Source organism: Mesoplodon mirus (genome assembly GCF_964341445.2).
Source record: "Mesoplodon mirus genome assembly, chromosome: X".
In the NCBI taxonomy this organism is placed as follows: domain Eukaryota; kingdom Metazoa; phylum Chordata; class Mammalia; order Artiodactyla; family Ziphiidae; genus Mesoplodon; species Mesoplodon mirus.
In genome coordinates this window covers 8,609,701-8,630,213 of record NC_138981.1, presented here as the reverse complement: position 1 = coordinate 8,630,213, position 20,513 = coordinate 8,609,701, and the positions used below count along the sequence as shown (strand labels likewise).

Here is a 20,513-nt window from a genome sequence, read left to right as displayed (position 1 = left end):
CAGCGGCCATGGCTCACGGGCCCAGCCGCTCCGCGGCATATGGGATCCTCCCAGACCGGGGCACGAACCCGTATCCCCTGCATCGGCAGGCGGACTCTCAACCACTGCGCCACCAGGGAGGCCCAGGATTTGTCTATTTTAAAAGAAAACTAGAGGGGAAACCATTTTGGAGTGTGTGATTCGACCTGGCAAAGAGAAGGGCGCTTCTACAGTTCTTCGAAAATTCCCGTACAAGATCGTGATTCCTGGAATGCTTGGAAAGTGGCTTGAGATGTTCAGTTTTAACCAGCAAATCTGTTCTGTTTCATCTTTTGTTTAAAGTCTTGGAATTCGTGAGAGTTGCTTTTCTACTTCAGGAAGCAGTGTATAGAGCAGCGCTGTCTAGTAAAACTCTCGGTGGTGACAGAAATGTTCTGTATCTGTATCTGTTCTGTATCTGTTCACTAGCCCCATGTGGCCTTTTAGCACTTAAAATGTGTCCAGTGTGACTGAGGAACTGAATTTTAAATTTTATTTCATTTTAATTTTTAAAAATTTGAATAGCCGCGTGAGGATCCATACTGAACGGTGCAAGTGTAGAGCATAATTGCCAGTCGGTGTATGTCTCTGATTTTAAATATTCCATTATATTATCACGCTACATATCTAAATTTTGATTTGGAAAATGTGACAACTATTACTGTCTCTAAGTGAAGATTACCTCCAGGTAATCCTTTGATTCCCATCCTCAATGCATGCTAATTGTACATTTTTTATATTATAGTAACACTTCACACTTTTTTTCTAATTTTACTGCTGCACAGCCTTGTTAAAAGCCTGTTGCCTTCCAAACAGCTCATCATCCGAGAGCCATATATCTGGCAATGAGTAATAAGCATTACTCATTAATTTAAATAAGTAAGATTCCAACCTTGAGTTTTCTTTCAAATTGTTTTCAATTTAATAAAACCAAACTTCACCTAAAAAAAAAAGATAGGTGGTTATGAAAATGCAGCCTGGAAATTAGCTTGTTAGATTGCATTTTCCTTTGCCTTTTCTAATAAGTGAACTGTGTGCATTTTCTGGTTAATTGGAGTTGTTATTGATTGAGGTTGAGCTCTTCAGATGATTCAGACCCAATGTAACTAAGCATAGGAGAGAAAAATGTACATTATAGCTAGTTGAAGCCCAAAAGTAAAATTAGATAATGAACTAATTTTAAGTCAACAATAGTTCAGGTATTATTTGAATCAAAAGAGAACCCATTTAATTTGGAAAGTCACCACAAGCCCCCTCTCTTTAAGGGTTTAGGGCTTAGACATTGAGTTTTCTCTTTGACCTGCCTGCTCTTTGAATGCAGTTAATCTTTGATAGAATTTCAGCAGGAGCTGACTCGATGGTCATTTCTATTTTATTTTATTTTTGTTGTTTCTAATTCTTTTTCCTTAACTTTATAAGGCTCATATCTTCTTTGCTGTTTGACTGTATTGTTCGTTTTTGTTCCTGCTAAAGCCAGTTGCCCCTTTCCCTTCCCCTTTCTTTGGTCCAAATATTCCTCCAAAAAAATCAAGTACATATGAACTGATTTCCGCTTGGAATTTACCTTCAGGGGGCCCACCAAGATCAAAACTCACATCAAAGGGAACTGAAGGAAGGAGGTGTGTCTGGATTAAAGCAGAAGAAAGGGAAAACAAACTTTAAAGAAATTAAATTTTTCCTGATTACAGAAGTAATTTATGTTTTTTGTAGAAAAATTGGACCTTCATACAAACAGATGTATCTTCCTCCTAGTTTCTTTCTATGCACATTTATGTATGTGTGTTTAAATTATTTACATGTTATGGTGATGTGTAATAGTCACATATGATATAGTCTTGGTCTTAAATTTTACTTTATCACATTTTCTCCACTAATAAGTTTTCTTCTAGAGCATCCTTTTTATCACAGAATTCCTTCAGATACATATAGGAAAATTTATGTGAGGTCCAGTTTCTCCCTGTTATACATAATGCTGTAATCAACATCTTTGAACATATCTTTCCGTGCATTTTGATGACTCTCTAGGGGTAGTTCCTAGACATGTATTTGCACCCTGGAAAAAATTATGCATATTGAAGTCTCACTAGCAAGCAGTGAATGAAAGCAGAGCAGATTTCAAATGTGTTAGTGACATGGGAGTGGTTATGGTGAGATGAGGATTTCCTTGAGGTGGTCTCTACTCAACTTCATCTGTGTCTTTTAGCTTCATTTCAAAGTCATAGCACAGCTTGTTAAATAATATACTTTTGCTTTTTTACGGATTTAAGAAGTCTTTATGTATAAGTTTGGGTTTATTAGTGCATTTATGATCAGTATTGCTATTTATTTCAACCAGTACTTTGAGTCTTGGTGTTTAGTATCTAGTGATTTTTCTTCCATATTTGATTCAGAAACGTACAGCATTGGGTGGCTGACTAAGCGTGAGTTTTAATTAATTAGAAATGCTCTTTTTATTCAATTTTTATCAGCTTTGTTCACTATGTAGTGATAGCCACATACATCTACATGTATTTTGTCCGTTGCAGCCATCTGCCACAGTTAGGCAATCAGGAAATAAAATAGTCTCAGAGTGACTGTGGAACTTCCAGAATAACAATCCAAAGGTCAACATACTTTATTTTGTTAGGAAGAATATATATACATAGTAAGCTACATATTAGAAGATGTAAATATACATTAACAAAAAGAAGAAGGGATAGCCAGGAGCAGAAAGGAATGGTTAGAAAGACAAAGCAATATAGGGCGATTTAAAACAGGCATAACAGCATTATTACCTCTGAATTTCCAAGACAACACACTTCACTGATGGGTGTCCATAAGTCTCATTCTGGGCCATCAAACAGATGCTATGTTGTGATTAATATGCCCGTCCATTATAGAAGACTACGATGAAGATGATTATGTTAAAACACGTGTTTGGGCATTTAATACACAAGTTTCAGTTTCTTTTAAAATTAACTTATGCAGTACATCTCCTACCACAGTGAGTAGTCTTCAGAGTCCAAAACCTGACATTTTCCCTGTAATTCAAAAAATGATTTGAATATATATATATGCATATATATAATTTGAAATATTATAAAAGGAGAATTATTTTGTCCATGGCTTAACTAAATAGAGAATCCTCTTAGAGCAGAAAAATTGAAAGCAACTCCAGTCTGACTCCGAAGTTTGTGTTCTTTCCAGTATCACACATAGTCTTCAAGTAACATCATTCCTTACACCCTTAAAATGTTTCTCAGTAGGAGTAAACATAATGGCAACATTTTTGTGAGCTGTGGAAGGCAGAGTATGATGGAGGCATATATTTTGGAGAATACACCAGGATATGTGTTTCTATCTATCTTCCTATCGGATTGTTTTTTTCAGGAAAGTCATTGACAAAATAATTCTCCTTAGTCCTGGCCATAGAATCTTTACATTGTTGGAAGAGAAAGTTTGCTGGCATATCATAAATGATAGGGGTCCTGATATTGATGTCATGACCCACTAATCAATTGTAACCCACAATTGAAAGACACTAGCATAGAAATAGAGTGTATCATTCATCTAGAGATAGATGGTTCCAAGGTTGGTTAATTCAGGGACACGATGATGCCACCAGTGACCTAGGGGCTTTCTGCCTTGCCACTTGCCCCTCCTGGTCACAAGATGGCAGACACAACTCTAGGCATCACATCCTCAAACAAATAGATCCAAAGACGGATAGCACTTTTTCCTAGCATGTATGTATACATTTTAAATTAGAGGGTAATTCTTTTCCCCAGAAGCTCCTCCTCTCCTACTAGACTTCCCTTTTGGCCTCATTCATTGTTTAATTTCCACCACAACCAATCCCTAAAATCAATCACTAGCAAGGGAAATAGATGCCACATTTGGTATGGATATGATATGCTACGGTAACTGGAGGAGTGAACATTCGTTCCGTGGGACAGGGGAGGGGGCTCCTCTCTCCTGAGTTTGTGGAAGGCCCGATGCTCGGATTAATTCCAGCACAGCCAACAAGGAAGGAGTGGTGAGGAAAGCTGTTGGACACCTAGCTAACGATGTCTGCCACATTTGTCAGGGCATTTTGACGATACTTCTGTCATAGTGTTAATATTATTACGCCTTCTCTTATCATTATCTGTGAGCTTATTTATCTCTTTGGTAGATTCTATATTCCTTAAGGATGGGGACTTACCATTTTTATCAGGACATGGAATAGTGCCTTGCCCTAAAAGGTGATTAATAAATATTTACTAAATTGATTAGAATTGGCCTATGCCAATTGATTAAAAGCTTTCCTACTTTTTTATTGACTCTAAATTCTTTAAAATCAAGTTATTTGTTTGAAGATCAACACCCTCCCAGTAAAGTTATGTTTATTCATTCCAGAAAATGACTAAGGGGCCTTAATCATAAAGGTATTGGAATAAAGTTACTGTGGGTACTGTGTAATATAAACCCTAAAAAGACTGTTTACAATTCTGTTTGGGTGTAGGAGGAAAAAAGGATTCAAATATAAATATAAGTGGGAAAGAAAACTTGTATTGAGTCCATTTTATGCATCTGTTAACATTTTGAAGACTATACAGTAGAATTTATCATCTTGAACATTATGAAGTGAAAGAAATGACTTGTATATAAAATCACTGTGATTCTCTATTTAAAGCTCCATTTCATAGAAGTTTTCTTAGGAAAACTACCTCAATAATTTAAAATTCAGTACATTATTATTCGTACCACATAATTTCATCAAAAAATCACTTCCAGTAGAATGAGATCACAAGACCAGAGTTTGGTTACTAATGTGGTGTGAAGTGTAAAGCCAGCGTTCCAAGTTTTAATTTGTTTTGTAATAGAAATATTTCTCAAAATCTTCTTCTTTTTTTTTTTTTTTTTTTGCGGTACGCGGACCTCTCACTGTTGTGGCCTCTCCCGTTGCGGAGCACAGGCTCCGGACGCGCAGGCTCAGTGGCCACGGCTCACGGGCCCAGCCGCTCCGCAGCATGTGGGATCTTCCCGGACCGGGTCACGAACCGGCGTCCCCTGCATTGGCAGGCGGACTCTCAACCACTGTGCCACCAGGGAAGCCCAAAATCTTATCTTTTTTAATGTAAAGAATTCTTCGGATAAACTTCCCTTCTTTTGGTTCAGGTTCAGTGACTATACGTGTTCATAATTTTTCACGTTATCAACTATTACAACTACAGTATAAACTTATGTTTTTTAAAAGATTTGAGATGGTGTAATTTTAATTTTCTCCAAAAAGAAATATAGTCCTCATTTGCCTGCAGAATGGTTAATTTGTAGGTGTAAATGAGCAGTTCCTATCTTATTCAAGAAGAGCCATTTATTATATCTTCTTTCAAGATATATCAAGAAATTTTAAGTTTAATTCAACACAAAGACATGAATGGTTTTTAAAACATTTTATTGTTTGCTAATGGTAATTTTCAGTTACAGAATTTGCTAAGTGATGGTAGGAACAAATCGTTGTGTTCTTGTGTCATTCTGAAAGCAACTGGAATACCTACTTCAGTTCTCTTCTCATTTTCTGATCTTTTAATCCTGGGGGGAAAAAAGCAAAAAGAGCAAGTAAAACAATTTACAAACATTCCTAGTGAGTATCATGTACAGTCACACATATGGCTTCAGTTTTGCCAAAACAATATTACAGCCATTGAAGTTGAACTCTATAATTTTCAAACTTTCTTTGTTATCTCATTGTCTTTAGATAAGAGGTGTCCAGGATGGAGGCCCCTGCCTTCAGAACACTTAAAACTATTATTCAATAATAAAATAACAATTGCTGCCTTTTGTTGAGTACTTTCTGCATGCCTGGCGCTGAACTCATCACTTTATTTTATTTTCCATAAGACAACTCTAAGAAGCTATCACTATTTATATTCTAATTTTATTTTATTATTTTTTAACATCTTTATTGGCGTATAATTGCTTTACAATGGTGTGTTAGTTTCTGCTTTATAACAAAGTGAATCAGCTATACATATACATATATCCCCATATCTCCTCCCTCTTGCGTGTCCCTCCCACCCTCCCTATTGCATCCCTCTAGGTGGTCACAAAGCACCCAGCTGATCTCCCTGTGCTATGTGGCTGCTTCCCACTAGCTATCTATTTTACATTTGGTAGTGTATATATGTGCATACCACTCTCTCAGTTTGTCACAGCTTCCCCTTCCCCCTCCCTGTATCCTCAAGTCCATGCTCTATGTCTGCATCTTTATTCCCATCTTACCCCTAGGTTCTTCAGAACCTTTTTTTTTTTTTAGATTCCATATATATGTGTTAGCATACGGTATTTGTTTTTCTCTTTCTGACTTACTTCACTCTGTATGACAGACTCTAGGTCCATCCACCTCACTACAAATAGCTCAGTTTCGTTTCTTTTTATGGCTGAGTAATATTTCATTGTGTATATGTGCCACATCTTCTTTATCCATTCATCTGTCGATGGACACTTAGGTTGCTTCCATGTCCTGGCTATTGTAAATAGAGCTGCAATGAACATTGTGGTACATGTCTCTTTTTGAATTATGGTTTTCTCAGGGAATATGCCCAGTAATGGGATTGCTGGGTCGTATGGTAGTTCTATTTTTAGCTTTTTAGGGAACCTCCATGCTGTTCTCCATAGTGGCTGTATCAATTTACATTCCCACCAACAGTGCAAGAGGGTTCCCTTTTCTCCACACCCTCTCCAGCATTTATTGTTATACTCTAATTTCACATGGGAGTTTTAAAGAGTTCAAACTACCTACCCAAAGTCACCTTTCCATAAATAGCTGTGGCAAGGTTTATAAAGTTCATGGCCTTAACTATTAATAAAGAGATAAATAAATGCATTTTCTAGACAAAGAGGGAACATGTACCTTAGAGTAGAATAATCAACTATTGGCACCAGCTTATTTGGGATACAATCAATTTTCAAATATGCTCTGTATTCTCCACAAATATGCCCATAATTTTGAAGCCATATATAACATATAATTTTATTGGAAAACTATGGTATTTGTTCTTAGACAGAGGCTTGAAAATTATCTGATTTAGTAGCTTTCTCTCATTTTAAAGAAGGGAAAACACCCATAAATTTGAAGTGACTTGTGCAATACCATCTCCTCTTTGGGTGCAAAGCCAGAACAGCAGCCCAGATATCCTGGCTCCCCATCCAGGTCATTTCTACCTCACTCCTCACTTTCTCAGTAGAAGATCATCGATAGCATTTATAACTTGGAATTACATTTGAATTCATACATGCAGTAGAATTTATAATCTCATATACACAGAAGTAAGGGTTTATATATACGGATAAGGGTCACTTATTTTATTGACTATTTCCCACTCATTTCGAAGAGCTTTCTGTAATGAAAGGATATTTTGTGCTTAATTGTGAAGACTTCTTGCTAAAAGCTTAACCTATAGAATCCCAGCACTGAAAAAGGAATCTAGCAATGTGTCTAGTTTAGCTTCCTCCAGGTTGGTTTAAAAACCACTTTAGACAAGTAATTTTCTTTTAGGTTTTTGAAGAGATTTCCCACCTGCCTGTTCAAATATTTGCATCCCCTCACTGTCAAAAATTACCCTTTTTAAAAATCTTCAGTGCAATTCTAGCCTATTCTTGATGGTCAAACCTTTGAAAGATAAAGAGAACTAATATTCCCTTATAGAGTTGTCCTTAAAATTAACAGATTTCAATAATATATATTATGGTAGGAATTCAAAGTAATTATAGAATTTAAACCCACTGTGAAAGCTACGGTCTTAATTACTAAGCCATGTAGATAAACTCATTTATAATAGAAACTTACAGTACAGTCTTGGACTCATAGAATCATCGAACTGTTGCTACTGAAACTTTAGGCCTTGGATTGTGTGGGAATTGAGAACTCTGGGGGCTAGTCTCGCTTTCCCATTTTAATGGGTGTTGCAGCGACTTCACAGTGTACTCACCACTTCCTCCCGCTTGGTCTTGTCTGTTGCGGGCCAAGCCTCCAGAGGCAGGTCAGGAAGCATGGGGGGCAGGGGCTGCATGGGGAACATCGGAGGCAGAGGCGGCTGGGACAGCAGGGGCGGGTGAGGCTGCGGCTGGATGGGCTGCTGGGCGGGCACAGGGAGGTGTGGCTGGTGGGGTTGGCTTGGAGTCATGGAGTGCTGGCCAGGAAGTGGCATCATGGTATGCTGGGGGACCGCAGGCTGCTGGGCTGGCACCACGGGGAAGTGGTGATGAGGCTGCAGGGCAGCCTGCTGGGCTACCACGGGGACGATTTGGTGGTGCGGCCAGCCAGCCATGGGCTCGTAAGTGTAGGACGGGTACTGGTGGAAACAGAGAGGCGGGTTTACCATCAGCTCCACTGACATCGGTCACCTACAAATTGGCACTTGCCATTGGCACTTGCCATCTACCTCTACAAGGAGTAAATTATGAGCCACTGCAGCTTCTGACCTTCAACACCCCCTGCAAGAAGTTCAGGGCGGAGGTCAGCAATGAGCCGCTCTGTGCTCTGGGAAAAACTGGCAGAACAGGTTTTCAGATGGTGAGCTATTTTCAGGAGACAATTTTATGAGCCCAGTTCTTCAGTCTCCTCACATCTAGTCGTGACTTGCAGCAACCTTCTGCAAAAACTATGTGCTCGATTGCATGTACTCCTCCTTCACCAAAATCACATATATACTGACCTTCCCCCTACCTCTTTGGAGCAGTTTCTCAGAGCCATTTGAAATGTGTCTCCTGGGCTATAGTTCTCACCTTGTTCCAAATAAAAATGAACTCACAACACTCATGTTCTGCATTTTTTTTTTCAGTCAACACTTCCAGCTGGAGAAGTAGCAATGTTTTCTTTGTCATTGTGACAATATTAACGCTTATTCATTTTTTCCTGTGCAAGAACTTCTAACTGTGTATACGGATATGACCCTGTACAAACTAGATTTCCCATTAGTGTCTATATGTGGCATAGTATGTTACCTCACTTAAAAGGGAATTGAAATGCATGCTTGATATTTTCAGGGAATGAAGAACAAAAAAAAATCTACGTACCGGGTGTCTTATTATGTTCTGGTACCACTTCAGAGGGGTAAGCACCTTAGGAGAAAGAGACATTAGAATACATTTGTTTTAATTTAGTTACATGAAACATACACTCACTGATGCAGTCCCGTCAATACGGACAACCTGAAAATATGAGCTCTATCGAAGAAAGGATAAGATAAACATTTGTCAGGTGCTCCCTATGTGTGAGGCTCTACCTTACATCCATGACACACATTTTTCATGTTTTCCCACATACTCTGAGGCAAGTATCATCACCCTCACTTTCACAGACAAGGTCATGGAGAGTTAAAGGGGCTCACTGAGCTTGACAGAGGTTACAAAAGTAGTAAATCTGTTTAATTCCCCGGCTCCTGCTGTTCTTTGCAAGAGAAAAACAAAATGGAAAATTAATGTCCTATAACGTTAATTATATACTTTTTTGATTTGATGTCACACTGAAAAAGATAAAGGAGGCAGAAACACTGTCCCTCATCCTAGAAACACAGGTTTTCAGGTCAAATATGTCAACCTGTTAAGGTTTAACAGAAAATCTTGCCTCAGATTTTTTTTGACACTTCTCCTCAGTTTGTATGAGTAAACAAACTTGTGGATTGTCGTTTGAACCTATGAAAGAAGGAAGAGTTTCCTTCCTTTCTAAACATTATGTATTCAGTTCACGTCAGGCCCGGGGACTCCTTCGTGTAAAACATTTGGTATCAATACAACAAACAATTCTTAACCTTGTTCAAGTTATACTTAACAAAGCACCTTTTATACTGCTTAATTATTTTGCTCCCCAAACAACATTTTGAAGTGTGGGTATTATTCTCATTTCCCTTTTCCAGATGAGGAAGCTAAAGTTCTAGAGAGAGAAAATGATTTGCCCAAGGTCACATGCTTAGTATGGGGCTGAGGAGGGCCTCACACCCGATTTCCAGAAATCTCATATGCTTTCCATTGCTCTACAGAATGTCTCACAGACCGCTTGGTCACTAATATTTCAGTAAAGACAAATGAGGGAGACGCATAGAGTTGAACATCTTAGAAGCAGGAGTTTTCCAGCTGGAAAGGATCTTAAATAACATCTTACCTGATTCCCCATGTTTTACAGGCTGGGATAGAACAAAGCTGTTCAGCCAGAGTTCATTTCTGCCCTACTATGCAGTCCCCCTGAGTGGTAGTTCATGATGGATAAATTTTATAGCCATATAAGAGGAGAAACTGAGTCAGAGAGGCCAGGTAGGAGTGTTCTGGGGCAATGCAGGCTTGAGGTGACCCATCAGGGCTTAAACCAGGAAGCTGGTAGTGAGAACTGAAAAAGTGGGACTGAGAAACATCTTGAATGAAGAATCAACACACTGTTCTTTACAGAGCCCAGGGCATCGTTAACTCAAACAATGGTCAAAAGTAGTAAAGAGAAAAATTACCTCATAGCTGAAGTTGATATAACCAGGGTGCCCAGGATGAGGTGGTAGCTTTTATAGGGAGGGGGAGAGGAGAAGAAAAAGAATGAGGGAGAGGGAGAGAAAGAAGGAGAGAGAGAGAGAGAGAGAGAGAGAGAGAGAGAGAGAGAGAGAGGAAGAGATTAAGTCAATATGCAATTTTCACATTAAGACAGACTGAAGCTACTTTAAAAAAATCTATATAGTGCAGAATATATTTGAGGTCTACTTTTAGTTTGAACATGTACGCTGTGTAGGAGAGGAACCCTCTTATTTTAAAGAGATCCAGAACAACTAAATGACCTGGGAGCAGAAACCAGCACACATTTATCCTCCAGTGATCTCCAGACACCCCTCCAGCCATGTTGTCAATTAATCCTACTCTATCCCACCCATCATTTCTTTTCTTGATGAAACTGCCGACTAAAAATATATTCACAATCTAAAAGTTGAGAGTTCTGTTGTATTCGGCAGAAATGTTTAGGACTTCAAGCCCAGGAGACAGCATCTCAAGTAACCCTGAGAAAACTGCTCCAAGGAGGCGAGGGGGAGCCAGGATATATAGAAGTTTTGTAACAAAGGGCAGGTAGTCTGAACGTCAAAAGATGATTGTTAATTAACGAAAACCAGATATGTCAAGTTAAGGAATGTAGCGCTTTTCTATGTATGGGAAGATGCAGGAGTCTGGGCTCACTGAAATGCTTCCTTTGATGTGCACCTCGGCTATCTGGGGCCAGTATCCTGTGTTTTCATATCCTGAGTTTGCTCAGGGCTCACCGCAGGGAGCGGCTGCAGTCTGATGGCTGCTAGATGGCAGGTATTCTTCCCTTCCTGACTTCCCTCAGGGCTCACCAGCTCACCATGGCGGTGGCTGCAATCCCTGAGGATTGTGACATCCTTTGTTTACTGATATGGCAGGCAGTATTCCATTTCTCAAGACTCACTCCATGTTGGGAAGAATGATATGTTTCTCTTACACAATTACAAAATACCAGCAAGAAGAGAATTGTCTCACAAACCTTCCCTTCTAGATCAGGAGGTGGATAAGTGCTTAAGTACCAACGAAGTTACTCATAATTGGCATGCAAAGTAAATAGCACATCAGCAACAACAAAACAACTAAGTGTGAACTATCGATGAATGTGAAAACAAGATGGGTGTGGTAAAGTGGAAACATTATAAATCCCATGGAAAATGAAAGAGTTGATTTATGAAGTTTTGGCCCATTCTTTTTATTATTCTGTCATCTTTTTATTATTCTGTCAATGTTTCTATGGCAGAAAAATTTTAAAGCTCAAAATAAAGAACAATCTGAATAATTATCTAAACCAGGACTCTCTGTCTTTTCACAAGTGAAGGCCAAGTGATTGATACCTGCATTGTGGAATTCTGGTTGGCCCTGGAGTGTGGGAGAGGGAGAGGAGAGAGAATCATGCAGATCATCCCCCCGCAGGCAGCGAGTTGATTAAGGCTCTATTCTCTTGAAATGCTCATATTTCATAAGAGGATTTATTCCTCTCATCTGAATGTGAATTATTTTAGTTGTACTTAACTGCCTTTCCTCTATCTTCTTGATATAAGCCCTCAGAGAATAGGGGTGTTGAACTGAGGAGTGGAAAAGGGACTGAATTTGTAATGCAGGGGCCCTCCGGGGACTAGGAATTGCCACAATGTAGGATTTCAGGAAGGCAGAGCACAGAATCTTGGTCTTATGGGTGAGAGAGGAAGAGAGGAAGTAGATATTCAAGCTTTGCTGGCTTCTGGTTGTATCAACTGCTCTTTAGGCCACCGAAAAGCAGATGGATCCTGCCTTGCCTGCATGTGACCTAACCTCTTCTGTGTCTGTGTTTAGAGAGAATTGGTCAGACTTCCTGGTCCTTGGTACATTTGAATGTAAAATAGATCCATATGTATTGAGCATAGGTTGGATTCCAGACAACCACACGGAAGTCATGTGCCTAACAGGTGCACCCAAAAAGATGAGGCCTCTCAGAACAGAGAGGTGGGTCAAGAAAGGAATTCCTAACGTAAAATCTTACCCTCTGAAGGACAACGGCAGTGGAGTTTGGAGAGCACGAAAATATTTGGATCTTGTGAGAAATTGGGTTTTAGAGAAAACTGACATTTTTGTAATATTCGCCTTAGGCCGATTAAGTACTTTCTCTGGAGGCCTTTCAAGGGTCGCTTCCAAAAGTTTCCTCCATCTAGAGATGGGTGATGTTATTTACAAGCTGAGTGTTCCATTAGAATCTCCTGGGGTGCTTGTGAAAATGCAGAGTCCTGGTCCCCACCCCAGCTGTACTGAATCGGAATCTTTGGCATCTGGGAATCCATTTTTTTTTCTTACAAGTTCTTCATAGTGTTTCTTAAACACAGAGACATTTGAGGATATCTGATCTTGTACTGTTTTAAACCCTAACGTTTACCAACTGTGGGGCAGACTTTTATTTCCAAGCTTATGAAACTGGACATTGACTTATGAAGTGGGTGTTTTACTCACGGGCATAGAGAAGGCTGCTCCCAGGAGGCAGGCAAACAAAATCCAGGTCCCCATTTCTTGATGGCCCTGAAATATAAGTCAACACCCACTTTTCTTACCTCTTCTCAAATATGGCCATAATTAATGCTTCATAAAACCCACATAACCCATATTAGTCTATTACTAGTAAAAAGGATAGGACCATTCCTTGTGAGGTTACTTCATTCCTATATGATTTCCAGTTCTGAACCCATTTTATTGTTTCTGGAATTACAGTGGTAATAAAGATGCTTTTCATTTAGGTTGAGAGCTGAACAAGTTGTAGGGACATAAATAATCTATCATTACATGACTTTGCATACCATTTTCCTATACCTACATAGCCTGTAGAGTCATAGAAGCTAAATGTAGCTTATAATTAATGATTAAAAGAATAGAGTTGGCTCTAAAAGTTGAGGAGATCACCAAGGTGCACAGTATCTGATACTTTTAGAACCAGGAGGCACAGAAATGTTTTTTGGTACCGTCCACACAAAGACCAATCATCTGAGAAAATAGAATAAGGAAGCAGTGGAATTTAGTTTCAGGTGTTCTGACCCATAGGACTTCAGGCAAGACCCTCAGGTAACATATCCCTGAGCTCCAGATGTGGAGCAAAAGATGTGGTTGAATGGAAGGGAGAGGACGGTGCTAATATTCTGTGATTATTCCATGAATTTTGAATGACTTTTATTTGAAAGATTCCATATTTAGTTAATGACATCTTCCTTTTGTTTGACACTGCACTGTAATTATTCCGCAAATAAGACCCTTGGAACATGAAGCAAAATAAGCCATCCTAAAATACATTGCTTTGTGGTGTAAATTATTGACTAACTTTGAGAACTATCAGAAGAAAGGCCTTAAATTTTGAACAGGAAGTGAATATCAAGTGTAATAATGCTGGCTATGAGAAGTACACTGACATTTTTACTTCCTAAATCTGTTTTTTAAAATTTGAATTAATGAAGAAAATCATTCAGTTGATGGTTCTATTTGATGGAATTAAATGAAATGTTTTTCCAAGAAATGGATCACAGCCTGTGAAAAATTATTTTTACCTTAATTGATAAGTAATTAAAATAAATATTTTGCTGTGAAATTTGGCCCTGAAAAGTGCTTTGGGATTCTGGACCTAAAATTTAAAGAAATATAGACAAACATTTTGTTGCATTACAAAGTAATATAACTCATTTAAGTAATCAGAGTCTAATTGGCATCTTTTGAACATGAAATGCAGAAAAAGAATAAGTATGATAGAATACCAAATTATGAATAAAATCCACATACCTTTGAATACACGTACTCAGAGTAAGCTTCTGTCTGAAACTCAGGGATGCTGCTTGATCCTTTAGATTTCTTCCAACTAAGAGCTCATTATATACCATTCATGGCATCTAGAACAGCCAATCAGGTTTCTGAAAGAAAAATGTGTTGAGTATAACTAAAAATCCCTGCATCATGACTTTTAGAAGCTGTGATCAAATGTAAGGCTGTATGTTGTGATTAGTGCATATAGAGTCTTTCATTATAGGCAATAATAGGTTTAACGGGCAAAAATTTCATCAGGCTGTCTTTAAGTCAGCAAATTAGTTGACTGCACATGCTGATATATTCAAATTTACTGTTAATAAGTGGCTATGTCATTGTCTGTTCCCTGGTTCTAACAAACATAACATTGTTCTTTACCAAAAAAATGTTAGATGGTTGAGTTTCTGAAGTGTAATCAAAGTGTAGCGTTCCCTAGCCCTCAGATCAGGATAAATTGATTCAAATCCCCATTCTGGTAAAATCCCAAAGCTCTTGCCAATAATTCTCTGAGAGATTATAATTTCAGGATCACCACTGCTCTATTCTCTATTTGCATTGAAGGTATTTTCTCATTCCCTGTGATTATTCCTTTATCACCATTCTGGTGTCCACCAAAAGAGGATAAAGTCCCTTCTCCTTGGCCCCATCCTGCAACCCATCTGCCATCCAAGCACCCATGAACTCAAGGTTATCACAGTAACCAAACTTTTACTCATGATCTGAAAGACAAGGCAAGGAACATATCACATACCACACCACACACACACAACAAATGTGTATCACAGGAAGCATTGCCCTGGCTCCCAAACCCCACATAGCAGCTCAGCCTCTGTCAGTATGATGACCCTTCTTAGCCTGCATCCTTCAGGCACAACCCCACATTCTCTAATAAGCAAGTCCGAATTCTACTCTCTTTTTCTTTTTCAGAGTCTCCTTACTGTCCCTTTTGTTGTCTTGTCCCCATGTTCTCAGCAGCCTCTCCTTTGCCTGAACAACAAACCAAAGCCCTGCTCTCTCTGAGAGGACCTCCGATCTAGCTATTAAATTCTTTGACACTTCTACCTTAGTAAAGCATATGGATTTTTTTATTTTATTGTAACATATGATCAACTAAAAAGCAAAATTTGTGACCAGTGATAAGAGGTAGCTGATGAGTAGTCTATCAATATTAGGTCAATAGAATAAATACTCATTACATACCCAGGTACTATTGGCAGTATAGCCAGAACTTTTTGACTATTTAAGTAATACTTTTAAAGTTTGTTCATGTACATATATTCTTTTATTGATGCTCCACATTGGCTGAATTAAATTCAAGGAGAAAATATCCATGAAAGGCAATGTAGTATTATTAAGAGCTGGAGATTAGAATTATGTGGGTCCTGAACCCAGCTTCACTGAGGGTTTAGGGACGATTGACAAGATACTAAGCCTATCTGAGCCTCAGTTTTCTCATCAGTAAAATGAAGGTAATTATAGAACCTACCTAAAAGGATTAGTGTGAAAACTAGATGAGAGACATCTCTGGGGGGAATGGAAAATTATCACCTTCCCCAACTCCATCACTTGGCACACGGTTAATGTTTAAAAAATGCTAACAAATAAGATTCTCAGATGATCTCTGAGGATGAATCAGTAGGGAATGAATAGCCATCGTGAAGAAAGTAAGGTAGACCTTTCAATCAGAGAGAGAGAGAGAAATGACAAAAAAGAACGTGGAAGTTTATGATATGTAAAGTGTATGAATGAAAGGGAACATAGAATATGGTCCTAAAATCCAATTGTGTCCATAGTTTGCATTTATTTATGGGTATATTTATTGTATATCAAAGGCAAGAAGGATTCCTTTTGAATGAACTTGCAAAATGGATTTTAGGAGAATTGCTATCCGCTTACGTGGAGGGAGAAGAGGTTGGGGGGTGCACAGCAAGGAGGTAAGGGCGAGTAGGAGGGAGAGGAAGGAAAATGTAGATCATATTATATGCTTTTGCAATCCTTTCCCCTATTTTATTTAACTACATATATTGAAGTGCTTGAAAAAATTAAGGACAAGTCATTGGTGAACAAATAGTGGTGTTGTGGTTTTACAAAATTCATCTCATTACTTTGCCTTACCTTTCGACAATGAGAGAGAGTCATATATTTGGCCTCAAGGATCAATGAAATGATCCTTTGTTATGGCATTAATTTCTCCGGTCCATTGGATAGTGAGTCATTGCCAATTCACTATGGGCAGTTGTTCAGTGTGACGGCAAATACAATAGAAATGATGGGGTTCTTTCTATTTATTTTCCCCCACTGCATATCCCGAGTCACAAGGTGCTAAAATATGGATCTCTGTGCTTGAAATCTCTTCCACTAATGTAGGTCCCACATATACAATTTAAAAGTTAGTCAATGTTTTGGGGGGAAAAATTCAATTGAAAATTTTTTCCTATAAGCTATTGTTTCATTTATGAGTAAGTTGACTTCATAAAACAGAATTTACTAGATTGACTACTTATTTTGTTGTGTAGAGACTATAACATTTCCAAAGGATTTGTGTTATTGTTTTTCTTACTCTTTGATCTCAAATATTTTCTTTTTTTTTTAATCAGTATTTTAAAAATGGATCACAAGAATAAAATATTTTCCTCTATGGCAGTATCTCTGGAATATCTGTGGCAGAATGACCCCAGAATGTGTCTTTATTCACTTATGCATTCATTTCAAATACATATGTTGAATACTTATGAACCTAAGACCATTTGTGTTACTTAGGAGACAAATACATGCATGGTTTTATTGCTGTTTCTAAAAGCTTTTCTCCAAAATGATGAGTGAAGAAATGCCCTTATGAATTATAGGTTCCCATTCTTGCTTAATGGGAAGAAGGAAGGTCCAAGAAAGGGTTATAAAAATATTACATTCAGGGCTTCCCTGGTGGTGCAGTGGTTGAGAGTCCGCCTACCTATGCAGGGGACACGGGTTCATGCCCCGGTCCGGGGAGATCCCACATGCCGTGGAGCGGCTGGTCCCGTGAGCCATGGCCGCTGAGCCTGCGCGTCCGGAGCCTGTGCTCCGCGACAGGAGAGGCCACAACAGTGAGAGGCCCACGTACCACAAAAAAAAAAAAAAAAGAAAGAAAGAAAAAAAAGAAGAAGAAAATATTACATTCAGACATCTTCTGACCCAGAAACAGCTGCTCTAACTCCCTCCTGATTCCTGTAGGATCAAGCAGGGCTGCAAAACATGCAATTCATATGGAAGGACCTCAGGCTGGGATTTTGGCACAAATCAGGAACCAGATGGTCCCTGCCTGCCAGTGGTCAGAGATGAGGAAAGCATGGGTTAATTCCAGGCAGCTAGAATCTAACCTACTGCTGTGACACCTCTTTGCTGTGTCCCAATCAACTGCTTTTAATAAAGAGAAGCCATGGTAGTCAAGAGCCAAAGCACCCTTGAGCTCTGAGAGGAAGCATATTTTAAATGTCTTCATCTCCTGCGATGCCTGGCCTCAGACAAAGAGGAGGCACTCAACAACAACAAATTTTATACATATAGAAAAATTTTATGTGGTGCTTTATAATTTTTTAATAAGTTCTTTTGCCCATTTTTTTGGTAGTAGTTATTCTTTTTCCTGACTTACAGCCCATCACATTTTGCTGTTCTCACATTGCTTATGCTAGCAGCTTCTCCCCTTCTAATCCGCTGCTTCTGATTTACAGTGTGCTGGAAAATCACGTGCCCAAACTTGTTAGAAGTATGTGTGGACTGTAAGTAAAGGGATGCTCTAAGCAGAGGTAGCCTGGGAGGCTCACTTTTGAGAAAAGCTCAAAATTTTCAGTCTTGTGGCCTTGGTTTTCGAATGCTGAGAGGATATTTTGTTTTGTTTTGGACTTTTCCCCCTTTGCTCAACTTCCTGGTTTTCAGCAGTGGTCGAGATATGTGGGTGATCTTTGAATAAGTGAGGTGTTATGAGTTCCAGGAGCCTTTCTTATCATCTATAGGAAGGAGCTCAACTCTTGAATCTTCTTTTAAAGCAGGTCTACGACTATCTAGTATTCTGGAACAATTTTATGAGTAGGTTTTCTTAAGTAGCTGGAACCAAAGTCAGCTTTTAAATGTTTCTTCTGTAGACATTTACTTAGAAGAAAATATCATTCTCCAAGATGGTTGTTTTGTTTGTTTTGCTGGAGTGGAATTGTACCCTCTTCTGAACTCAGGGACATCACCACCAATTGATTCCGATAAACACACTGACTTCCCTTTGCAACCTTTAGAAGTCAGGTATTGTGTCTTATACTTCCTTGGGAGCTCTTTGGTACCTAGAAAAATCTCTTTTACAAAGTAGGTGCTGGATAAATGTGCCAATTAATTGATGAAAATATAGAGAAGTTATCCATGACATAATGAAAATATTAAAAATGTCCTTGATCTACGTGGAATCTCCCTAGACAAAGAAATCTTGCAGTGATTTAGATGGGCCTTTTAAATAGCTAAGACAGATTACTCAGCATTGCTGTCAATTGCTCCTTTGGACTTTCATACAAATAGCCTCTGATAAGGACCTAAAAAGGGAGATGCTGTAAAAGGTTTAGAATCTATTATCATAACATCGTTACTACATTTGGCTCTGACCTGTTAGTTCAAATTGTAATATATTATAAGCAAATATACTATGATAGATATGATTGATTTTTTCCTTATTTGGGACTGAGTTTATTTGCTTAATATAATAAAGTTGTATTATTATTATTAGCTTCTTAGGCTTCAGCCCAAGGTGTAATTTGAAAAGAATAATAACAAAAAAAAACCCTGTCACCCACATTCACGTACTTTATTGATTGCAAACCATCAGTACATATTCCAGAATATGCTGGAGCTAACTATGTTTTATGGCTGGTCATTTGAAGATATGGGAAAAAAAGAGGAATCTTCTACTGGCTAACAACATTTAATAAGTGAGTAGACTTGGAATAAAAAGCGTAAGAAAAGCAATAATGGAGGTAAGGGACCAGAAAGAAGAAAGGCACATATAAGAAGAGGAAATGCATTGTGATGGTATTCAAGATGGTGATCAAAGCAAGCGGCAAGAGTTCTGAAAAGAAAAAAGGAAACATTATTGAAGCAGTAGGAAATAAAACAGCTATGCAGTAAAGGGAGGTGGTCCTAGGGTCATAAGCTCTGAACATATCCCTTAACGGCCGAAACTGTGATCTAAGTTAAACAGCCATTATCGAGCACTTAGTATGTGCCTAGCACAGTCATTGGTGCTGGAGTACAAAGATGAATGACAGTGACCCGATTCTCAAACTGCTCCCAGATTCTAAAAGAAAGCTCCACTTGGAGTTGGGGTGGAGAATGCTGGGGGTGGGCGTTGGAACAAATCTTCCTTCTCAACTTCAGGAGACTAACACACTCTCTGCCTATGTCTGGGTTTGTGGCAGAGAAAGGGGTGAGGAGGGCGGAGAGGGAGAGCAGTGACACCAAAAGACGTGGGGACTATGGGAAAGGTGGTCCCTCTAGAGTATTCCGATAGTTCTTTGGCTGAACTGGGAAGGGGCATATTAATTGTATATAGGCCCACTTCAGTCTTTCAGCCTAATGTCCTGGACTTTCTGCTTCTTCAGGGACTGTACCTTAAAGGATACGTACACACTGAGTCATCAGGGAAAGATTAGATTATAGGCAGTGCCTGCTGTTTCCAAGGACAGTATAAAGTAGACAGAAGTGTTTATGAACTACATCTAAAGCAAAATGTCTACCAATAGGTGACTGCTTCAAATCAACTATGGCACATATAAAGGGTATCAATCTGTATTTGTTGGCATAGAAAGAGGTTTGGGATACATAGTTAAGTTGGAAAAAATAGATTTTTACAGTCTTCTTGCTCTGAAATGATTCTCCCCCCCCCCACCCTGTCCTCTTCCTCCATCTCCTTCTCCTTGCCCTCTTTCTCGCTCCTGTTTTCCTCCCTCCCTCTCTCCATTTGGGGAGATATTCACCAAAATATTAACAAGAGTTATCTAAGAGACTCATTCCTGAAAGCCTCTGGGAAACCAAGATTTTATTTCTTTTAAATAATTGGTGAATGGAACAAATGCAGGGGAGATAAAAGAAGTTTAGGGTATAATATTTCTCCTTCATGTTCAGTGAAAGTGATGAGTGATAGTGCGGGATCTTCTGTGGGCCTTAGGTTTATTTAATGT

The 20,513-nt window shown here is 38.8% G+C and overlaps 2 protein-coding genes across 2 annotated transcripts in view; one reads left to right on the top strand and one right to left on the bottom strand.

The window, feature by feature from the left end:
- Positions 1-13,047, bottom strand: part of AMELX (amelogenin X-linked) — a gene marked incomplete at both ends in the record, with an annotated part of 76,058 nt that extends 63,011 nt beyond the window's left edge. Inside the window, 4 exons of the mRNA XM_082610377.1 lie at positions 7,971-8,333; positions 9,058-9,102; positions 10,479-10,526; positions 12,994-13,047. Of these exons, the coding sequence (XP_082466503.1) occupies positions 7,971-8,333; positions 9,058-9,102; positions 10,479-10,526; positions 12,994-13,047 (510 nt within the window). The remainder of the gene's footprint in view (positions 1-7,970; positions 8,334-9,057; positions 9,103-10,478; positions 10,527-12,993) is intronic.
- The window catches only part of ARHGAP6 (Rho GTPase activating protein 6), a 165,048-nt gene that overhangs the window by 12,769 nt on the left and 131,766 nt on the right, over positions 1-20,513 (top strand). The gene's annotated exons all lie outside the window — the stretch shown is intronic.